At 33.1% G+C, this 16130-nt stretch overlaps 1 protein-coding gene across 1 annotated transcript in view; it reads right to left on the reverse strand.

Annotated features, from left to right (window-relative positions):
- The window catches only part of LOC121371053, a 25660-nt gene continuing 9530 nt past the window's right edge, over window positions 1-16130 (reverse strand). The window contains exons 5-12 of the mRNA XM_041496672.1: window positions 14194-14355; window positions 13053-13214; window positions 11065-11240; window positions 10480-10591; window positions 8123-8295; window positions 6470-6696; window positions 3836-4260; window positions 1-3119 (exon numbers count right to left, since the gene is read on the reverse strand). Of these exons, the coding sequence (XP_041352606.1) occupies window positions 2689-3119; window positions 3836-4260; window positions 6470-6696; window positions 8123-8295; window positions 10480-10591; window positions 11065-11240; window positions 13053-13214; window positions 14194-14355 (1868 nt within the window). The 3' untranslated portion in view covers window positions 1-2688. The remainder of the gene's footprint in view (window positions 3120-3835; window positions 4261-6469; window positions 6697-8122; window positions 8296-10479; window positions 10592-11064; window positions 11241-13052; window positions 13215-14193; window positions 14356-16130) is intronic.

Consider the following 16130-nt stretch of genomic DNA (forward strand, 5'->3'; position numbering starts at 1 on the left):
TTTAAAACAACATTTTATTTACAATATTTCAAACACTATCAAATATATAATATCATTTTCACAACATAAATAAACGATTTGTACAGAAATACCAGATTTCCACCAAAAAAAACCCCACACTCAACATGCAGTCATGATTAGATATACCAGTACTAAGTAAAGATCTCTAATAATGCAACATGAAATCCTAGACTTCAAAAACAATGTTATAAAGATAGCTAAAATTCACCTGTATTAATAACTATTTAACATTCTGTAATGGTATTAAATAAATACTGTTTAAAAACCCTTTTGCAGTTAAAAATTTGAGAAAATATGAAGATGAAAGTACGAAGTACATGTGCTAAGGAAGCTGTTTTAAGAAAATTAACACACATAAATGTGTGCAAAAGATGATGCTAAAGTGCCATTATTAGCAAGTTGATGTAAAGGGGTCATTCATCAATTAATTAATGCAAAAATGAGATGCATTGCTTTGCCTCCTATTGCTTGAGTATTACATACTAATAATTGCTAATGGCCTCCCACCTGTTACATAACATTATATTATATTACAGGTATTTCTGGGTTGAGAATTATTCCATATGTCAAAAAACTATTTTGATAATTATTTTATCATAATTTTTAAAGTAAAAAATTCAAAGTTGTAACAGCAAAATTTCAATTTTGGGGTTTTTTTTAACATAAGGGCAAAAACTTTTAACCTCATTCATGCTTTTCGAGATTCAAATGAAATGTAAAATGATGCAATGACATTGTGAAATGAAGTAAAATTTTAGTGATAAAACCCTGGTTACATATTTTCGTAGCTACCCTGTATCATAGCACTAAAATATCTTTGAAAATAAGGGCCCGGAAGAATATGAGTACAACCGGTGACACTAAGTAATTCTGAGAGTAACATTTTCAGTTGATTTATCAGATAAAAATTTCAAAATAAATTTTAAATGTCTTACCAGGCTGACGAGTTGATTGTTAGACAAAATTCTCTTGTAAATTTTAAAGATCATTTTACCTGCAAATATTTTTTTAGGAACATGTGACCTATATATGGGGCTTGTGAATTATTTTCCACAAATCAACACTTCCTCGTACATTCTCCACTACACACATATGGAATGTGTATGACTAATAAATACTGAATGTTAATTCAGCAATGCCATTGTTTTCTATTTGGAATGAACAACAATAGAATATGATAGAATAACATATTAGCGTGCCTATATCCAATCAAGGTTCAAGCACAACAAGTAATGAAGATAAATGCCATTTAACCAATAATATTAACAACTACATGTGTATAACAATTGCCATTTTTGCCACTTGGTCATATAAATATCAAAAGATTTCTATATATACACCTGAAAAAAAAAGAAAAAAAAAATTTAATATGCATTTTTTAAAATTACCTTTAGATTTCAGAGTGTTTTCGTGGGGTTTTGTTTTATCTGTAATAAAATTCTGCTTTAATTTACAATGTTTAAATATACTCTTCATCCATGCCATTTTACTTCTTGGTGATTGTAGATGCATTGTTGAAACTTAACAATAATACAGTTAATAATCAGCTAATACATGTCTTATATAAAACAAACAAGCAAACAAAAAACTGAACATTAAAAAAGGTTAATACAGTCTAGTTAAATTTTCTGTGTAATTAAAAAAAAAACAGCAACAAAAAAAAAACACATAAAAAAAACCCCTCCCAACTAGGCTATAACAACAACAACAAAAACACCTCACCAATCTTGATGAATTCTAAATATGGTACACCCAGTTTCATTTTTTAAAAGAATAATGCAATGAAAAAACTATATAAAAATCATTAATGGCTTCCTTTTACAAATAGATCTTACTAGTGTTTTAATGTTTTAAATAATGTGTTTAAATAATTTTCATTTTATTAAATGAATTCTCCATGTTTTTCTTTCTAATGCCACTTTCTACACATCAACTTACATTTTATCTTTTGACAGTGTTGCAGCTATGAATGAAGAAAGATAATAATACACATTTATTAATGTAACCTACACTCGGTGTCATGGTTTTAACATCCAATTAAAGTCAGTAACAGTATTGCTCATTAGATGGCAATAGATGAGCAAATATTTTAATTGAGATGACATTCTAAATGGAAACATACATTCATCTTTCAAAATGCAGTATGCTATTCTTTATAAATACACAGAACTGCACACATGGACACACACACACAGACACAAACATGCTTATGCACACACATCAGAATGTAACAACACTAAATGTCTCTTAGGAAATGTTAAATGCACTTTAAAAGGAGGGAAATATTTCTAAAATTATGTCTAGTACACAAAACAAAGCTATCTTCCACCTGCTGTTCCATCATCAAAATACATGTTTAATGTTTGAGCTAATTGGTATTCATTTTTTCATCGGAAGACTTCATATTACAAAATGGCAGGTTCAGTCTACTTGCAAGTACTGTCTTTACAGTCAGTTTGGCCATTGCTGTCAGTCATTTAAGAGAGTTAAAAAAAAAAGATGATGATCTTTGTCTCTGTCTTCCATAAAAACCTTCACTTGTTTGCAAAACACACATCACAGTTTTTTCAGTGACGTTTAGCCTTGTTATTTAAAAGAGGAATGTTTAGGGGTTTTTTTTAATGGTCCTTGTCAACTGTATCACATACCGGACATGGCTGTTTAACCTTATACATTGCAGGACTTTAAACACCATGGCAGATCCTCTTTGTCCAGTTTCCACGTTTCTCTGTCATGTGAATCCATGGCAAAGTACAGCTTCAAACACTGGCTTTCAGTCATTCGCAGCATTTCATGTTTTATTCGTCCTTTGTACAAAAATGCATAAGCCATGTCCTTTTCAGACAGATGCAATGTGGCTTTCTCTGTCCCATTTACATAATTTGGCATCTTATTGAAGAATACTGTCAGGGGGAACCCTTTTGGAATAAAAGAATGTTCTTCAGCAGTTCCAGAGCTGCTCAAGTGTAAGACGATTGTCAAATACTGAATTGGTTTCTGATCACACTGCTTAAACCGACGTAGTGGTGTCACTTTGAGTTTATACACCAGTTTATTTCCAGGAGGTCGTTTGTGGCCTTTTACACGTCCAGATAATGCTGCAATATAAAAATGTGTTGAACAGAATTATACATTATATAAAGAAAATTCCATTGCTATTCTACAGTTTTAGAAATACATTTTGTGACAGTTATTTAAGATAACAGTTAACAAAGACACTACCAAATTATGACAAAGGTTACCTTACAAATAATATAGACAGCGACTCGCCCAAATTAATAATTTTGGAATAATTAGTAATAATATGTAGTTCCCTGACAATACATATAGTCATTTCGATATATATAAAAAAGAAGATATACAGTCAAACCTGATTCTATAGACATGCAATATTGGTCTTACAGGTAGGTGGCCTTTTTATTTAGGTTAAGATGCATGTATCCATGTAAAAACAAAATCTCTTAACTACCCTTTATAAACAGGTGATTGTTATACAAAGGTTTTCTTCATACATATACACCATGTGCATAACAAAGAAAGTAACTAAAAATAAAAGTTAAAGTTTGTTTTGTTTAACAACACCACTAGAGCACATTAATTTATTAATCATCAGCTATTGGATGTCAAACATTTGGTAATGTTGACATATAGGCTTCGAGAGGAAACCAACTGCATTTTTCCATTAGTAGAAAGGGATCTTTTATATGCACCATCCTACAGACAGAACAACACATACCACAGCCTTTGGTATACCAGTCATGGTGCACTGGCTAGAAAAAATAAAAGATTAAAAAGAATGAAGAATAAGCCTTACCATATTCAGCAAAACAGTAAGGGATTTGGTATCCATCTTTCTTCTTTATGCCTTGCTTGCTGAAACTTTTGTCAAGTGTTGTCTGCCTCGGTGAGGACACTCCTGTTGCGCTGCAGACACTGTGACGTCTGTCATAAGGCATCATATCTTTACAGCATTGAAGATTCCTCTGATGACGCCTTATCAGCGAAATACCGCAGCACTTGCCTCTTCCGGTGGGAGTTCTGTAGAGGGCACCACTGCAGCAGGTCTTCCGAGAAGTGAAGAACGGCCGTCCATCACAGCAGGCATCCCCATGCTGACCCTTGACCAGCAGTTCATCACTGCAGCACATGTGAGTGTCCCGGTTGAAATGATGGCCAGCACACATCTGCTGACATGGGTTGGATGGATCATCTATTTGATAGGTCTTCCCATCACAGCACCTGTATAGGAAAGAAGCTGCCAGATTTAACATGAATTCCTGACTTCCCTTGGAAAGATAATTACTGTTATTAGAACCAGGGCCCAGAATTATTATTATTTTTTTTTTTTTTCTGGACTTCAGCCTCCATGAAGTCTGGTACTCTAATGTTATTGCAGGGCTATACTACATTCCTGAGTTCCCTTGGCAAGATAATTAAATTTAATGTTATTGAAACCAGGGCCCAAACTTGTGAAACCATTTTAAAGTCTGGATTTAGGCTTCCATGAAATCTGGAACTCTAATGTCATGTCAGTGCTATACGACATTCCTGAGTTTATTTGGCAAGATAATTAATGTTATTTAGACCATAGTGCAGATTTGTAAAACTTTTAACGTCTGGACTTTGGCTTCCATGAAGTCTGGAACTCTAATGTCATGGCAGTGCTATGGAAACTGAATGTTGTAGTTCAGATGTTACTGGACTTTAAGAGCTGAATCTAGAAAGTCAATGTTTGTCTTATGCATGTGTAACTACATGTTTTTACAAATGCTTAAACTCATAAAACTTTGTAAAATTGGCCCTTAAAAGTTTTAAAAGCCACTAGCCAATTTTTTTAATTGGTGATGATTTTTTTAAAATCAAATTTTAAGAAGTAAATTCATGTAATCATTGATGTTGAAAATTAACTGTTGGTTTCTGCAATTTTTAAAGTTTAATAGATGATTTGATGAAATTGTTAGCTAGCCTTGGCTTTCATATGTCTATATCGAGTCACGGTTCAGGTCTGTCCAGGGCACAGTCACTGACATCCCAGGGGCAGAGTTAGGGACAGAATACGCCTATACTGTATTCATGGACTCTTTGGGGGGATGCTTATACATGTAATAAAAGTTAATGTTTGGAATCATTCTCAGACTTAAAGAGTCTGAGGCTCTAAGAACATAACAATGACAGAGTTATTGTCAATAATGCAAAGATAGCAATGTTTAAGGATGCCCAGTAAGGGTTCACTTGTCCATATACACATCCAAGGAGGGTTAGAGGTTAGATTGTAATGGTCTGTTTTTACTTCAAAGATATGCATAATAAAAACCTTGATTTGCAATTAAAGCCTGAACCAAATTGTTTTGTCCTAGGAGATCTTAACAAAGTTGATATAGGTGATACGGTTTCTGTCTAATATGTGGAATCTATGTCAATGTAATGTTTTTTTCACGATTTGTGTGTGGACAAAATGTGGGGGGAATCTAACAGTAATTAAAGGTAGGAGAGTCATTTATTGTAGTTGTTAACAGTTTGGTTTGGACTTTAGGATGAATACAAAATAAATCTTTGCTTATTTTAAAACTGATTGAACATGTAAAGCTTAGTGGAAATAAATATTTATATACATGTATATATATTAACATATTGGTTTGTTTTCGTTTTATTAACGTTTAATTTAATAATGAATTTCAATCAGAAAAAGGCCAAATATGAAACATAGCTACTTAGCATCAAATTGTAAATTTTAGGCAATTTATTATAATGATTCTTAGTAAATTTATAGAACACAGTCAAGCATCATTTTTATTTCTACATCCCTTTTCATACCACTCATTGGACAATTTCTCGTTCCAACCAGTGCTCTACAACTGGCATAACAAAGGCTGTGGTATGTACTATCCTGTCTGTGGGATGGTGCATATAAAAGTTCCCTTGTTGCTAATCGAAAAGGGGAGCGGGTTTCCTGTCTCAATATTTGTGTGGTCCTTAAACCATATGTCTGACACCATATAACGGTAAATAAAATGTGTTGAGTGCGTCATTAAATAAAACATTTCCTTCCTTTCCTTTCTTTTTCATACCAGGTTCATACAAGGGTGGGGACAAGGAGGATACAATTGCACCCTCTACACAGGGGGAGGGGAGACATGTTAAAACACCATATCAAGTGGAGGTTTCTAATTTAAATTAAATTATATGTTGCTATTTCAAGTCCACCAACCTTCCAGCAAAATCTTGTGTATGTGCATGCATGTCATAAATAAAGGGAAATAAATTATGAATTGACACCATGCAAACAAATAAGTAAACATGGTCTGTATTATAAAAGGTTTTATTTATAAAGTGAAAATAATTAACCAAGTAAAGGCCTAATGAACTTGATTCTCAGTTATTATACATGTGGTTTTGTTTTTCTCAACAGTACATAAAAATAACATATGTTAGTATTAATAACACGTACATATACTCGGCATTGTTCGATGAGACATTGTATACATTGCCATGGCAACAGGTCTGAAGTCTTTCATCATAGGCTGTGGTTCCTGGATCACAGCATTTCAGTTTACCATCTTTGAGGTGAAAGTGCAGTTCACCATTGCAGCATATTGCAGAATTTTTCGAGTAGTAGACACCATTGCAGTTCTCATATTCTTCATGTTTTACATAAAGTTGTCCATCCCTGCAAAACTGTAACGATCAAGATTCATAAGTAGGCTACATAGGAGTTGGAAGAGTAACACTAATTTCCCCAACAGTGAAGATTATACATTCTCCATGTATCTGAAAGGTGATTTAATATCAACTTTCCCCGACCCTACTCCAATTGTTGGTATTTTCCATTGACTATAAAGCATTCATTTAGACTAGCTCACTATTAATATATATAAAGCCACTGATCTTAATACTGCATTCAAGTGTGCTTGTAATTACCGTTTCGACAACTTCTGACTTGAAAATAGTGTCCGAAATGCTCCAGAGCTCGTATTTCCGACTTGAAAACTCGAAAAATAAAAAGCTAGCCGAGCGACCTTCACCAGTTGAATTTAAAAGAAAAATGGCAACAAAATGTTTGTTTTAACTTTGTTTTTGATGAAAAATAAATAAAGTATACACCTTAATTGTTAAATTGAAGATGATTAATCAATGCAAAATTGGTGGGAGACTATTTTAATACTTTTTCAATTGAAAAAGTGACGTAATTCATAGTTGTTGTTTTTTTTTAAACATTTGAGTCAATAAAATAGCAAAATATTATAAATTTTAATTGGAGGTGTAGCAGAATTATTTTAAATTGTTTTTATTATTAGTGAAAATATCTAAATTTATAAGTGAGATACATTGGTGCTGTACATTGACTATAGGCATACGGGCTCCAATTTTTGTAGGGGTGCTGGCTGATTTTTGCCTGAATTAAACAAAAGTGTCCGAATGTGGATTACAATGTTTATTTACTGCTAAACAGCTATATTGGGTTGTCGCCACACATTTTTATATAGATTACAACTAATATTGTGGTTAGCATTATGAAAATACATTGTGAAAAGTGTCCAGGTCAGTTCATTTTAGCCAATTTTTTTTATTGTTTTTTTTGTCCTCCCCCCCCCCCCCCCCACTTCATATGCTTATAACATTGACTATTTTGATTTGACCAGAACATATTTTCTTACAAGTACAGCCAAATGCAAACAGGTTGTAATTATAAATTTACAACTTGGAAATATCTATTTCCAAGCACACAGGAACACAGCATAATTCCTGAGGTACAAAGTAGTACTGAATTTTAGTGTGATTGATAAAGTAGTACATATGAATGACAAAGTTTTTAGTATGAATGACAAAATAGTACTGTGAGTGACAAAGTGTTTACTGCCATTAACAAAGTAATACATGTGAATGACAAAGTTTTTACAGTTATTGAGAAAGTGGTACATGTGACTAACAAAGTTTTTACAGTTATTGAGAAAGTGGTACATGTGACTAACAAAGTTTTTACAGTTATTGAGAAAGTGGTACATGTGACTAACAAAGTTTTTACTGTGAATCACAAAGTAGTACTGTGTATGACAATGTATAATTAAATGGTACAAGGGAACCACATGAAGACCAAACTTACCTGTTGTTGACTGTTGAATGATTGCACACTCCCTTCACCATCAGTATCCAAGCAGCAGTCATCATGGTCTGGTTTCGACTTAAATAGACTTAAACCATTTATGCAGCAGACCTCAGTATCACTCAGAAGCTTCCTTCCACAACAACTTGAATGTACAACCCTGTTGTTTGAATCTATTTTTAAAAATAAATTATACATTAATTAATATTCATAATTTTAAAGACTGAATTTATGAAACATGTGTTTGTTAAATGCATGTTTTAAAGCATTGTAAATGCATGTACTGGTAATTAATGCATGCAAGTGAAAAACATGCTTAATAAAATATTAATTTGGTCCTTAACTGACCAATTTAGCTCCCCATACTTAGAATTATTACCGTAAGATATTACAATATTGATAAATTCACAAACTTTTAACTTTAAATTCATATGCTAAGGGGAGATGTAAATTGCTCTTCTTCTTGAACGAGGGGAACGAAAGTGATTGCTCCCCTTAAATGTCAAGGTCTTCCTAAATGTTTAAATGTTCCCTAATATTAAAATAAATTATTAAATTACCATAATTAGTTTCTGCAGATACAAATCCACTTTGCATGCACATGTAGTTTTAACAATTACGAGTAATATAACGCGGGACTAGCTCTGAGCTAGCAGAACATGTTGTCAAATTATCTATTGAAATTCAAAAATGACAAAAACCTACAGTACTTTATTTTCCAACAATATATCAATAATTACATTAAATGTTTTTGCAAAATTCAAATAAAATTCACCAATTGTTTTCAAAATTCGCAGTTAGCTAATTTGGCAAGTGGCAGAGTTAAAGAAGCCATTAAAACAGATCTGTAAATATTATTTTTTTTAAACTAAATAAGTAGAAATGAATATAATCAGTGAGAGAAATTTTGAGCTAGTTTACATGTTTTACTATAGGAGATTACAAAAATAAAATAACGACATTGTAAACACTATTGAAGCTTTATGGAAAATTGCTGCTGTGTATACCATTAACCCTTATCATCTACTGGTATATATCATTTATGTCAATATCAAACAATTTATATGTGACTTTAAAAAATTAGATAAAAAAAATTCCTTTAAAAAAAAACATAGTATGAATCAGGGTGGGGGTCAAATATGAAGCTAATGGACATTTTTGTCTACATTTTGTCCTAATATTGAACTGTAAACAAAAACATTTTTGCCTCAGCCTATGATCCTGAAAATTATAATGTTCTACAGGATATATTCATACAGCCATCGTTTTATTTTATGATATTATCTTTATGTATAGTTTGGTTAGCAGGCATTTAGTTTTATTATTATTATTGATACTCAATCTAATTAAAATTGGCTCCACTATTACATGTGGATCTAACAGCAGCCAGTTTGAGCTCATGTCCACCAATCAGAATCCTGCTAGTGATTTGAAAATAATTTGAAAATATTCCAAATTATCCTGAGGGTATACGACATGTTTCATGTGAATTACAAATGCCTTATAGAACTAATTTTAATCAGATTGCTAACAACACTGCGTAGTCTCCAATGTCCAGGTAACATTTCATCTGTAAATAATAATTTAAATATTGACCAATCACACTTCGCCTTTTATAACGTTATTTGGGAGCATACAAATTCAAAAAATATCGGGGGAGTCTGTTTTAGTGGCCGCAGTACAGCGAACCATACCAATACGTACAGGATGGGTTATCAGTCTTCAATTTTACATTAAAAATTATTTATTTATTTATTAAAAAAAAAAAAAAAAAATCAGTCTTCAGTTTTACATTACAAATTATTTATTTTATAAAATAAAATATGTTTTAAAGCATTCGTAATTCACACAAAACATGTTGTATACCCTCAGGATAATTCGGAATATTTTCAAATTATTTTTAAATCACTGGTATGATTCTGCAAGTAAATTGGTGGACATGAGCTCCAATGGGCTGCTGTTAGATCCACATGTAATAGTGGTGCTAATTTTAATTAGATTGATTGATACTGTATGTTGACAAAATAAGAAACAACCTTTTAAAAAGAAATGTGTCTTAAAAAGTATTTTGGGATGTTTTTTCTGTGTGACATTCAGCTTTACAGTTAAAGTTTTTTTGGTTTAATGACACCTCTAGAGCACATTCATGTATTAATCATCAGCTATTGATTGAAACAGTTGGTCATTGTGACAAATAATCAGTGGCAACCTATTACATTTTCCCATTAACAGCAAAGGATCTTTTATATGCACTTTCCCCACAGACAAGATAGCACATACTATAAGACTGTTGATACACCAAATGGTTTTCAGTAAATTGCATTAAAGGATGGTCTAAGATAGCTGGCACTGCCAACCTTTTGGAAAGTACTGGATTTGGCCATCACAGCAAATAGCTTTGTCAGGATCTAAGAACTGGCATGGGTTCATATCTTTGGTCCGTGTGGTTATTTCACCATCAACACACTCCTGTAAAAAATAAAACAAATGCTATGTTACAATTTTTATGGAACTAGATCATCTAAAACAAAAATATTTTTTACTTAAAATAATCATTATGACACTAACCTTTAAAAAAAATATATGTGGCTTAAAGTAACTGGATCCACTGATAAAAATCTCTTATAATTTTATTTTCCTTTTTTCATCAGTTTTTTTTAATACATAGCCTATATTTATTAAATAGAATAACTAAAATAATATACCCATCAAAAGTATCATTAATAAAATTATGGGTCATACCACAGCAAATATTTGGGGTAGGTTTTTTTTTTCTTTTTAAAGACAAGCTTTATATATTTTTTAAAGTACTTAGCTTTCATAACATTGCACAGCAATTTTGGTAAACCTGTCATTTGAATACTAATTTCTAATAACAGCAGGAAGTTTGTAATTATATTGACATAGTAATAGAAGCAGGTGGTACGTGATGGAATACCTACCTTCAGATTGCTATTGAAGGATGCTGCACTCCCCGTCCAGTAATTCACACAACACTTGTCATGACTTTCGTCTGACTGTGGAACTTGTTTGATATCGTCACAACAGAGATATCCTGTCTTCAGCTCCTGACTTGCACAACACACTTTACCCTTGATCAGTGGGGCTGCATTTACAGCTGTTTGAAAGGAAAGGAAATAATTTAAAGTTTTCTTTATTTAATGTCAACACTACAGCATACTGTTAAAAATTAAAGTTTGTTTTGTTTAACGGCACCACTAGAGCACAGTGATTTATTAAAAACCAGTTATTGGATGTCAAACATTGGGTAATTTTTGACATAATCTTAGAGAGGAAACCACTACATTTTTCCATTAGTAGCAAGGGATATTTTATATGCACCATCCCACAGACAGGATAGCACATATCACGACCTTTGATATACCAGTTGTGGTGCACTGGCTGGAACAAGAAATAACCCAATGGGCCCACCAACGGGGATTGATCCTAGACCGATCACACATCAGGCGAGCACTTTACCACTGGGCTACATTCTCTCCCCCCCCCCCCCACCTTAACACACAGCTATTTGGTGTCTAATATATGATATTTCAAGAGAGGAAACCTGCTGATACCAGATAAGCTATTCTTATTGAAAAAGAAGCAAGGGTCTTTCGGGTCTTACACTGGAAATTATTTTGGTTAAGCCAGTTTTCAAATATGGATATTAGTCAGAGACTAAATGTAGCCACTTTGTATAAAAATTAGCTATTGGCTAATTTGGCAATAGACAGGGTGAGCCCTGGTCTTTAATGTACACTTTCCCATAGGCAGGATGGTCCATACCATGGCCTTTACAATTCCAGGCTGGAATGTGAGAAAATAAAAACTAAGTTCATCAAATGTACAATCCATCACACCTCAAGCAAGCATTATACCACTGACCTGCATCCCACCCCATAGTGCTGTTTGAAATTTTAAAAACGTTTGAACAAACATTGCTATTTAAAGATAATGGGCCAAATTTACGAAGCCTGTTTTTCCTAAATGCAGATATTTAAGCATTGTAAATGTATGTAATCACACACAGTCATAAACAGGCTTTGTAAAGTTGACCCTATGTGTTTTAAAAAACATGGTCAATGATATTTGTAATATATCTATTTTATTAAAATAATGTTAACAGAACTCTCAGCTGTTAATCATGTATTGTTATTTTATATTGTACAAATATAAAACTGAAAGATTGTTTGTTTTGTTTAACAACATCACTCGAGCACATTGATTAATTAATCATAGGCTACTGAATGTCAAACATTTGGTCATTTTGACTCATAGTCATCAGAGGAAACCCGCTACATATTTCATAATGCAGCAAGGGATCTTTTATATGCACTTTCACACAGACAGGAAAGCACATACCATGGCCTTTGGTTCGTTGTGGTGCACTGATTTGAAAAAAACACCAATTACTTGAATGGGTCCACCGAGGTGGTTCGATCCTGCAACGCAAGAACCTCAAGTGAGCACTCAACTGACTGAGTTAAATGCCCAATGCTAACTATAATCATAGACATATGAAGAAGGTGAGGGATGGAGAGCGATGTAAAGTTGGTAGGTTTTTGTCCCTGTACCAGCTATCGCAAAAGAAGTTGAAAAACCCCCAAGAAAACATTTTTTAAATGCCATCATTTTGGCAAGCATTTTAACCATTTTAATAGTGAATGAAAATTTGCAAAAACTAAAATCACCTGGGGAACATTTCAGTGATACCTGCAAAATGGAATACTATGGTCCTTCCAACAGGAAACACCTTTTTTCATACTAAGAACTTTACTACTATTTATTTCTGAGCCGATTACTTTCTAAATTGCACACATTTACTTTTTTCCTTACATCAAACCAAACTGAAATTATTTACCAAAAACAATGTTGTAGGAGGATGGGACAGACTACAGTAGTTTAATTATAAAATAATTTAAAATCTTACTTCCACAGCAAAACTCGAAATCGGGGTCGAAGATATCACGATTACAACATTGGTGTGTATTCGAGTCAAAGGTCTTATTTCCACAACACTGGGTGTGTCCAGACTGTATTTTATGGAGAACTCCGTCACAGTTCTTAAATAGTGTGGTATCAAAGGATGAACCTGAAACGTTGTGAATGTAAACATTATCAATTTGGTAAGATTGATATTAAAGATGAGCTAGGGCCAACAGATAGGATGCTGTTTGTGGTTAAAGCAGAGATGATGCTAGGTGCCCCCCACCCACATTTTAACTTTATTTTCATGCTTATAACAAATTAATGTCTAAACATGCTTTCCTGGACAGATTCCTGTACAGACACCTCAAGTTTCTGGGTAAAAAAATCCCATTACACTACACTATGTATGTATGGATGATTTTATAAAATTTTATAAAATTTAATAGTTTAAAAAAAAGAAGATTTGATTGGGGGGACCAGTGGTTCCCCCCCCCCCCCCCCCCCTCCCCTCCTTGACTATGCCAATGGACGTGATGTAGCAATTAGCAGTAGGCCCACTGGTAATAAAGAGCCGTGACTTGTGGCAGGGAGTCTGGATGTTATGTGAGTAGTAGGCCCACTGGTGATAAAGAGCCGTGATTTGTGGGAGTGAATCCTCATCGCTATTTAATATGGCATTGGTTTTCTTACAAAGAAATCATCTTCAAAAATGAAATACAAGAAATCCAAACTAAAAAAAAGGCAAAATGTGCATAATTCTAATTGCATTAATATAATAATAAAAAAAACCCTGCCAGAATGAAAATAAAATGAAATATTAATTTGCATTAATGTCATAAAACAAACACTTTCTCACAAAGCATTTGTGAATTCCTGACTTTATGAATGTAATAAAGCATTTGTGAATTCCTGACTTTATGAATGTAATAGAGCATTTGTGAATTCTTAACTTTATGAATGTAACAAAACATTTGTGAATTCCTGACTTTATGGATGTAATAAAGCATTTGTGAATTCCTCACTTTATGAATGTAATAGAGCATTTGTGAATTCCTCACTTTATGAATGTAATAAAGCATTTATGGATTCCTGACTTTATAAATGTAATAAAACATTTGGTAAACACAGTATCACAGACTCACCATCATTCATACACTGGTGATTATTAGGTATTGTTTTGCCAGTTTTCCAGTTACAGCATTTCCTTTCTGTTGTATTGTAGGCTTTTGGTCCACAGCAGCCAAAATGTGTATTTACTTCATTTATTCTGTTGACGTCAATCCTTGGAACATTGTTTATTATACCTATAAAGATAATAGTCAAATGTGTCTATTTAATCTTAAATAATGCAATTTTCGGTTCAAAATTAAAACACTGCTACTACATCATAATCTGCACACATTTTGTTTTAAACCAGTACAATAAAATTATTAATATTTTAATATGTCATGAAAACAGATCAGACATAACAAATGCAAATACTTAATTTATTACATAAGCATGATATAAGCATGATATGGCACTGTGTGTGCTATGACACCTGAAACTTTGAGATATAGAGAAAGAAATGTTTTATTTAACGATGCACTCAACACATTTTATTTATGGTTATATGGTGTCAGACATATGGTTAAGGACCACAAAGATTTTGAGAGGAAACCGCTGTCGCCACTACATGGGCTACTCTTCCGATTAGCAACAAGGGATCTTTTATTTGCACTTCCCACAGGCAGGATAGCACAAACCATGGCCTTTGTTGAACCAGTTATGGATCACTGGTCGGTGCAAGTGGTTTACACCTACCCATTGAGCTTGAGATATAGAGAGTTTACTGTACATTCTCTATTTATGTTTTTAGGTGATAATATCAGGCCTTGACCTTAACTTTTTTCAGCAGTAGCCAACCAGGCTACCAGGTTATAAAATCTGGTAGTCCCCAGTAAAAATGGGTAGCCCCATAATTTTAATACTTGAAAAAAATTAGAGAAAATATTAAAATCATTTTTTTGTTTATTTAAACATGTTTTAGGTTTTTTTAAATCATGAGAAATATACTGTGAAATACACACTTGTACCTGTTGATTGCAGAGTAACTGGACGTGTAAAACAAATATATAGTAGCCCGGTGGACTACCAAGTTTAGACATCTGGTAGCCAGAGCAAACATTTGGTAGCTAAAATATGCTGGGCTACCGCTAAGGTCGAGCCCTGATTATATAATAGCTTGGATGGACAGGTGTTTCAGGGAAGAACTGTCATTAATTATTAATGTTGGTGTACTTTGGACTAATGTCGGTGCTTTTTCAAGTTAGTTTCGGTTTTTTAAATCCTTCATCAGCAGGAAAGAGTATTTTGCATTTTCATAAATAACAAATAGTGCATGTTGAATATATCATGGTTCATTCCATGACATGGTGAGGTAGCTTGTATGTCTCAATTACCCAGAGAGATGTACCAGTGAAAGTTCAGGTTCCTGGAAGGGGATAAAGCTAAAATGGCACTACTACCAAAACTGAACCATTTTCGTTGGCAAAAACAGAAGAAATTTGGCTATAACGGGCACCTCAATGTTTTGGCGAAAAAGGAACCTTTTTTTTTGTTTAATATAGGACCTAACAATTGAAAGATCGATGCATTGTGTTATGTCTGGTCCGAACAATGTTTTTTGTAAATAGGTTTACAAAGTCAAAGCATTTTATTTATTTTGTTTGTTTATAAAACACAAGAAAAACAATATATAAAAGACATCTAAAAATAATAACTGTTATTGAACATAGTAAATTACATTAGTTGGCACATTTTTTAATCAGGCTGGTCTAAATAGTATATTTTAAAATAATATTAACTTTAATATATTAAACTATTTGCAATTTAAAGCCTTGGGCAAAAGGTTAGCCTTGCGTCCAATCTGGTGTACGTTCAAACAGGAGAGCACCGAAGGTATATCATCGTTCACAACTTATAATGATTCTTGTTCCGCTTTAGCCATATATTTTTTTAATATTTGGTGCCATTTCAGCCAACACTAGGTTCTGTTTTGTCCATATATTTTGGTGCCGTTTTAGCCAACGCTAATGGT

This window comes from Gigantopelta aegis, chromosome 4 (assembly GCF_016097555.1).
Source record: "Gigantopelta aegis isolate Gae_Host chromosome 4, Gae_host_genome, whole genome shotgun sequence".
NCBI classification, from domain to species: Eukaryota; Metazoa; Mollusca; class Gastropoda; order Neomphalida; family Peltospiridae; genus Gigantopelta; species Gigantopelta aegis.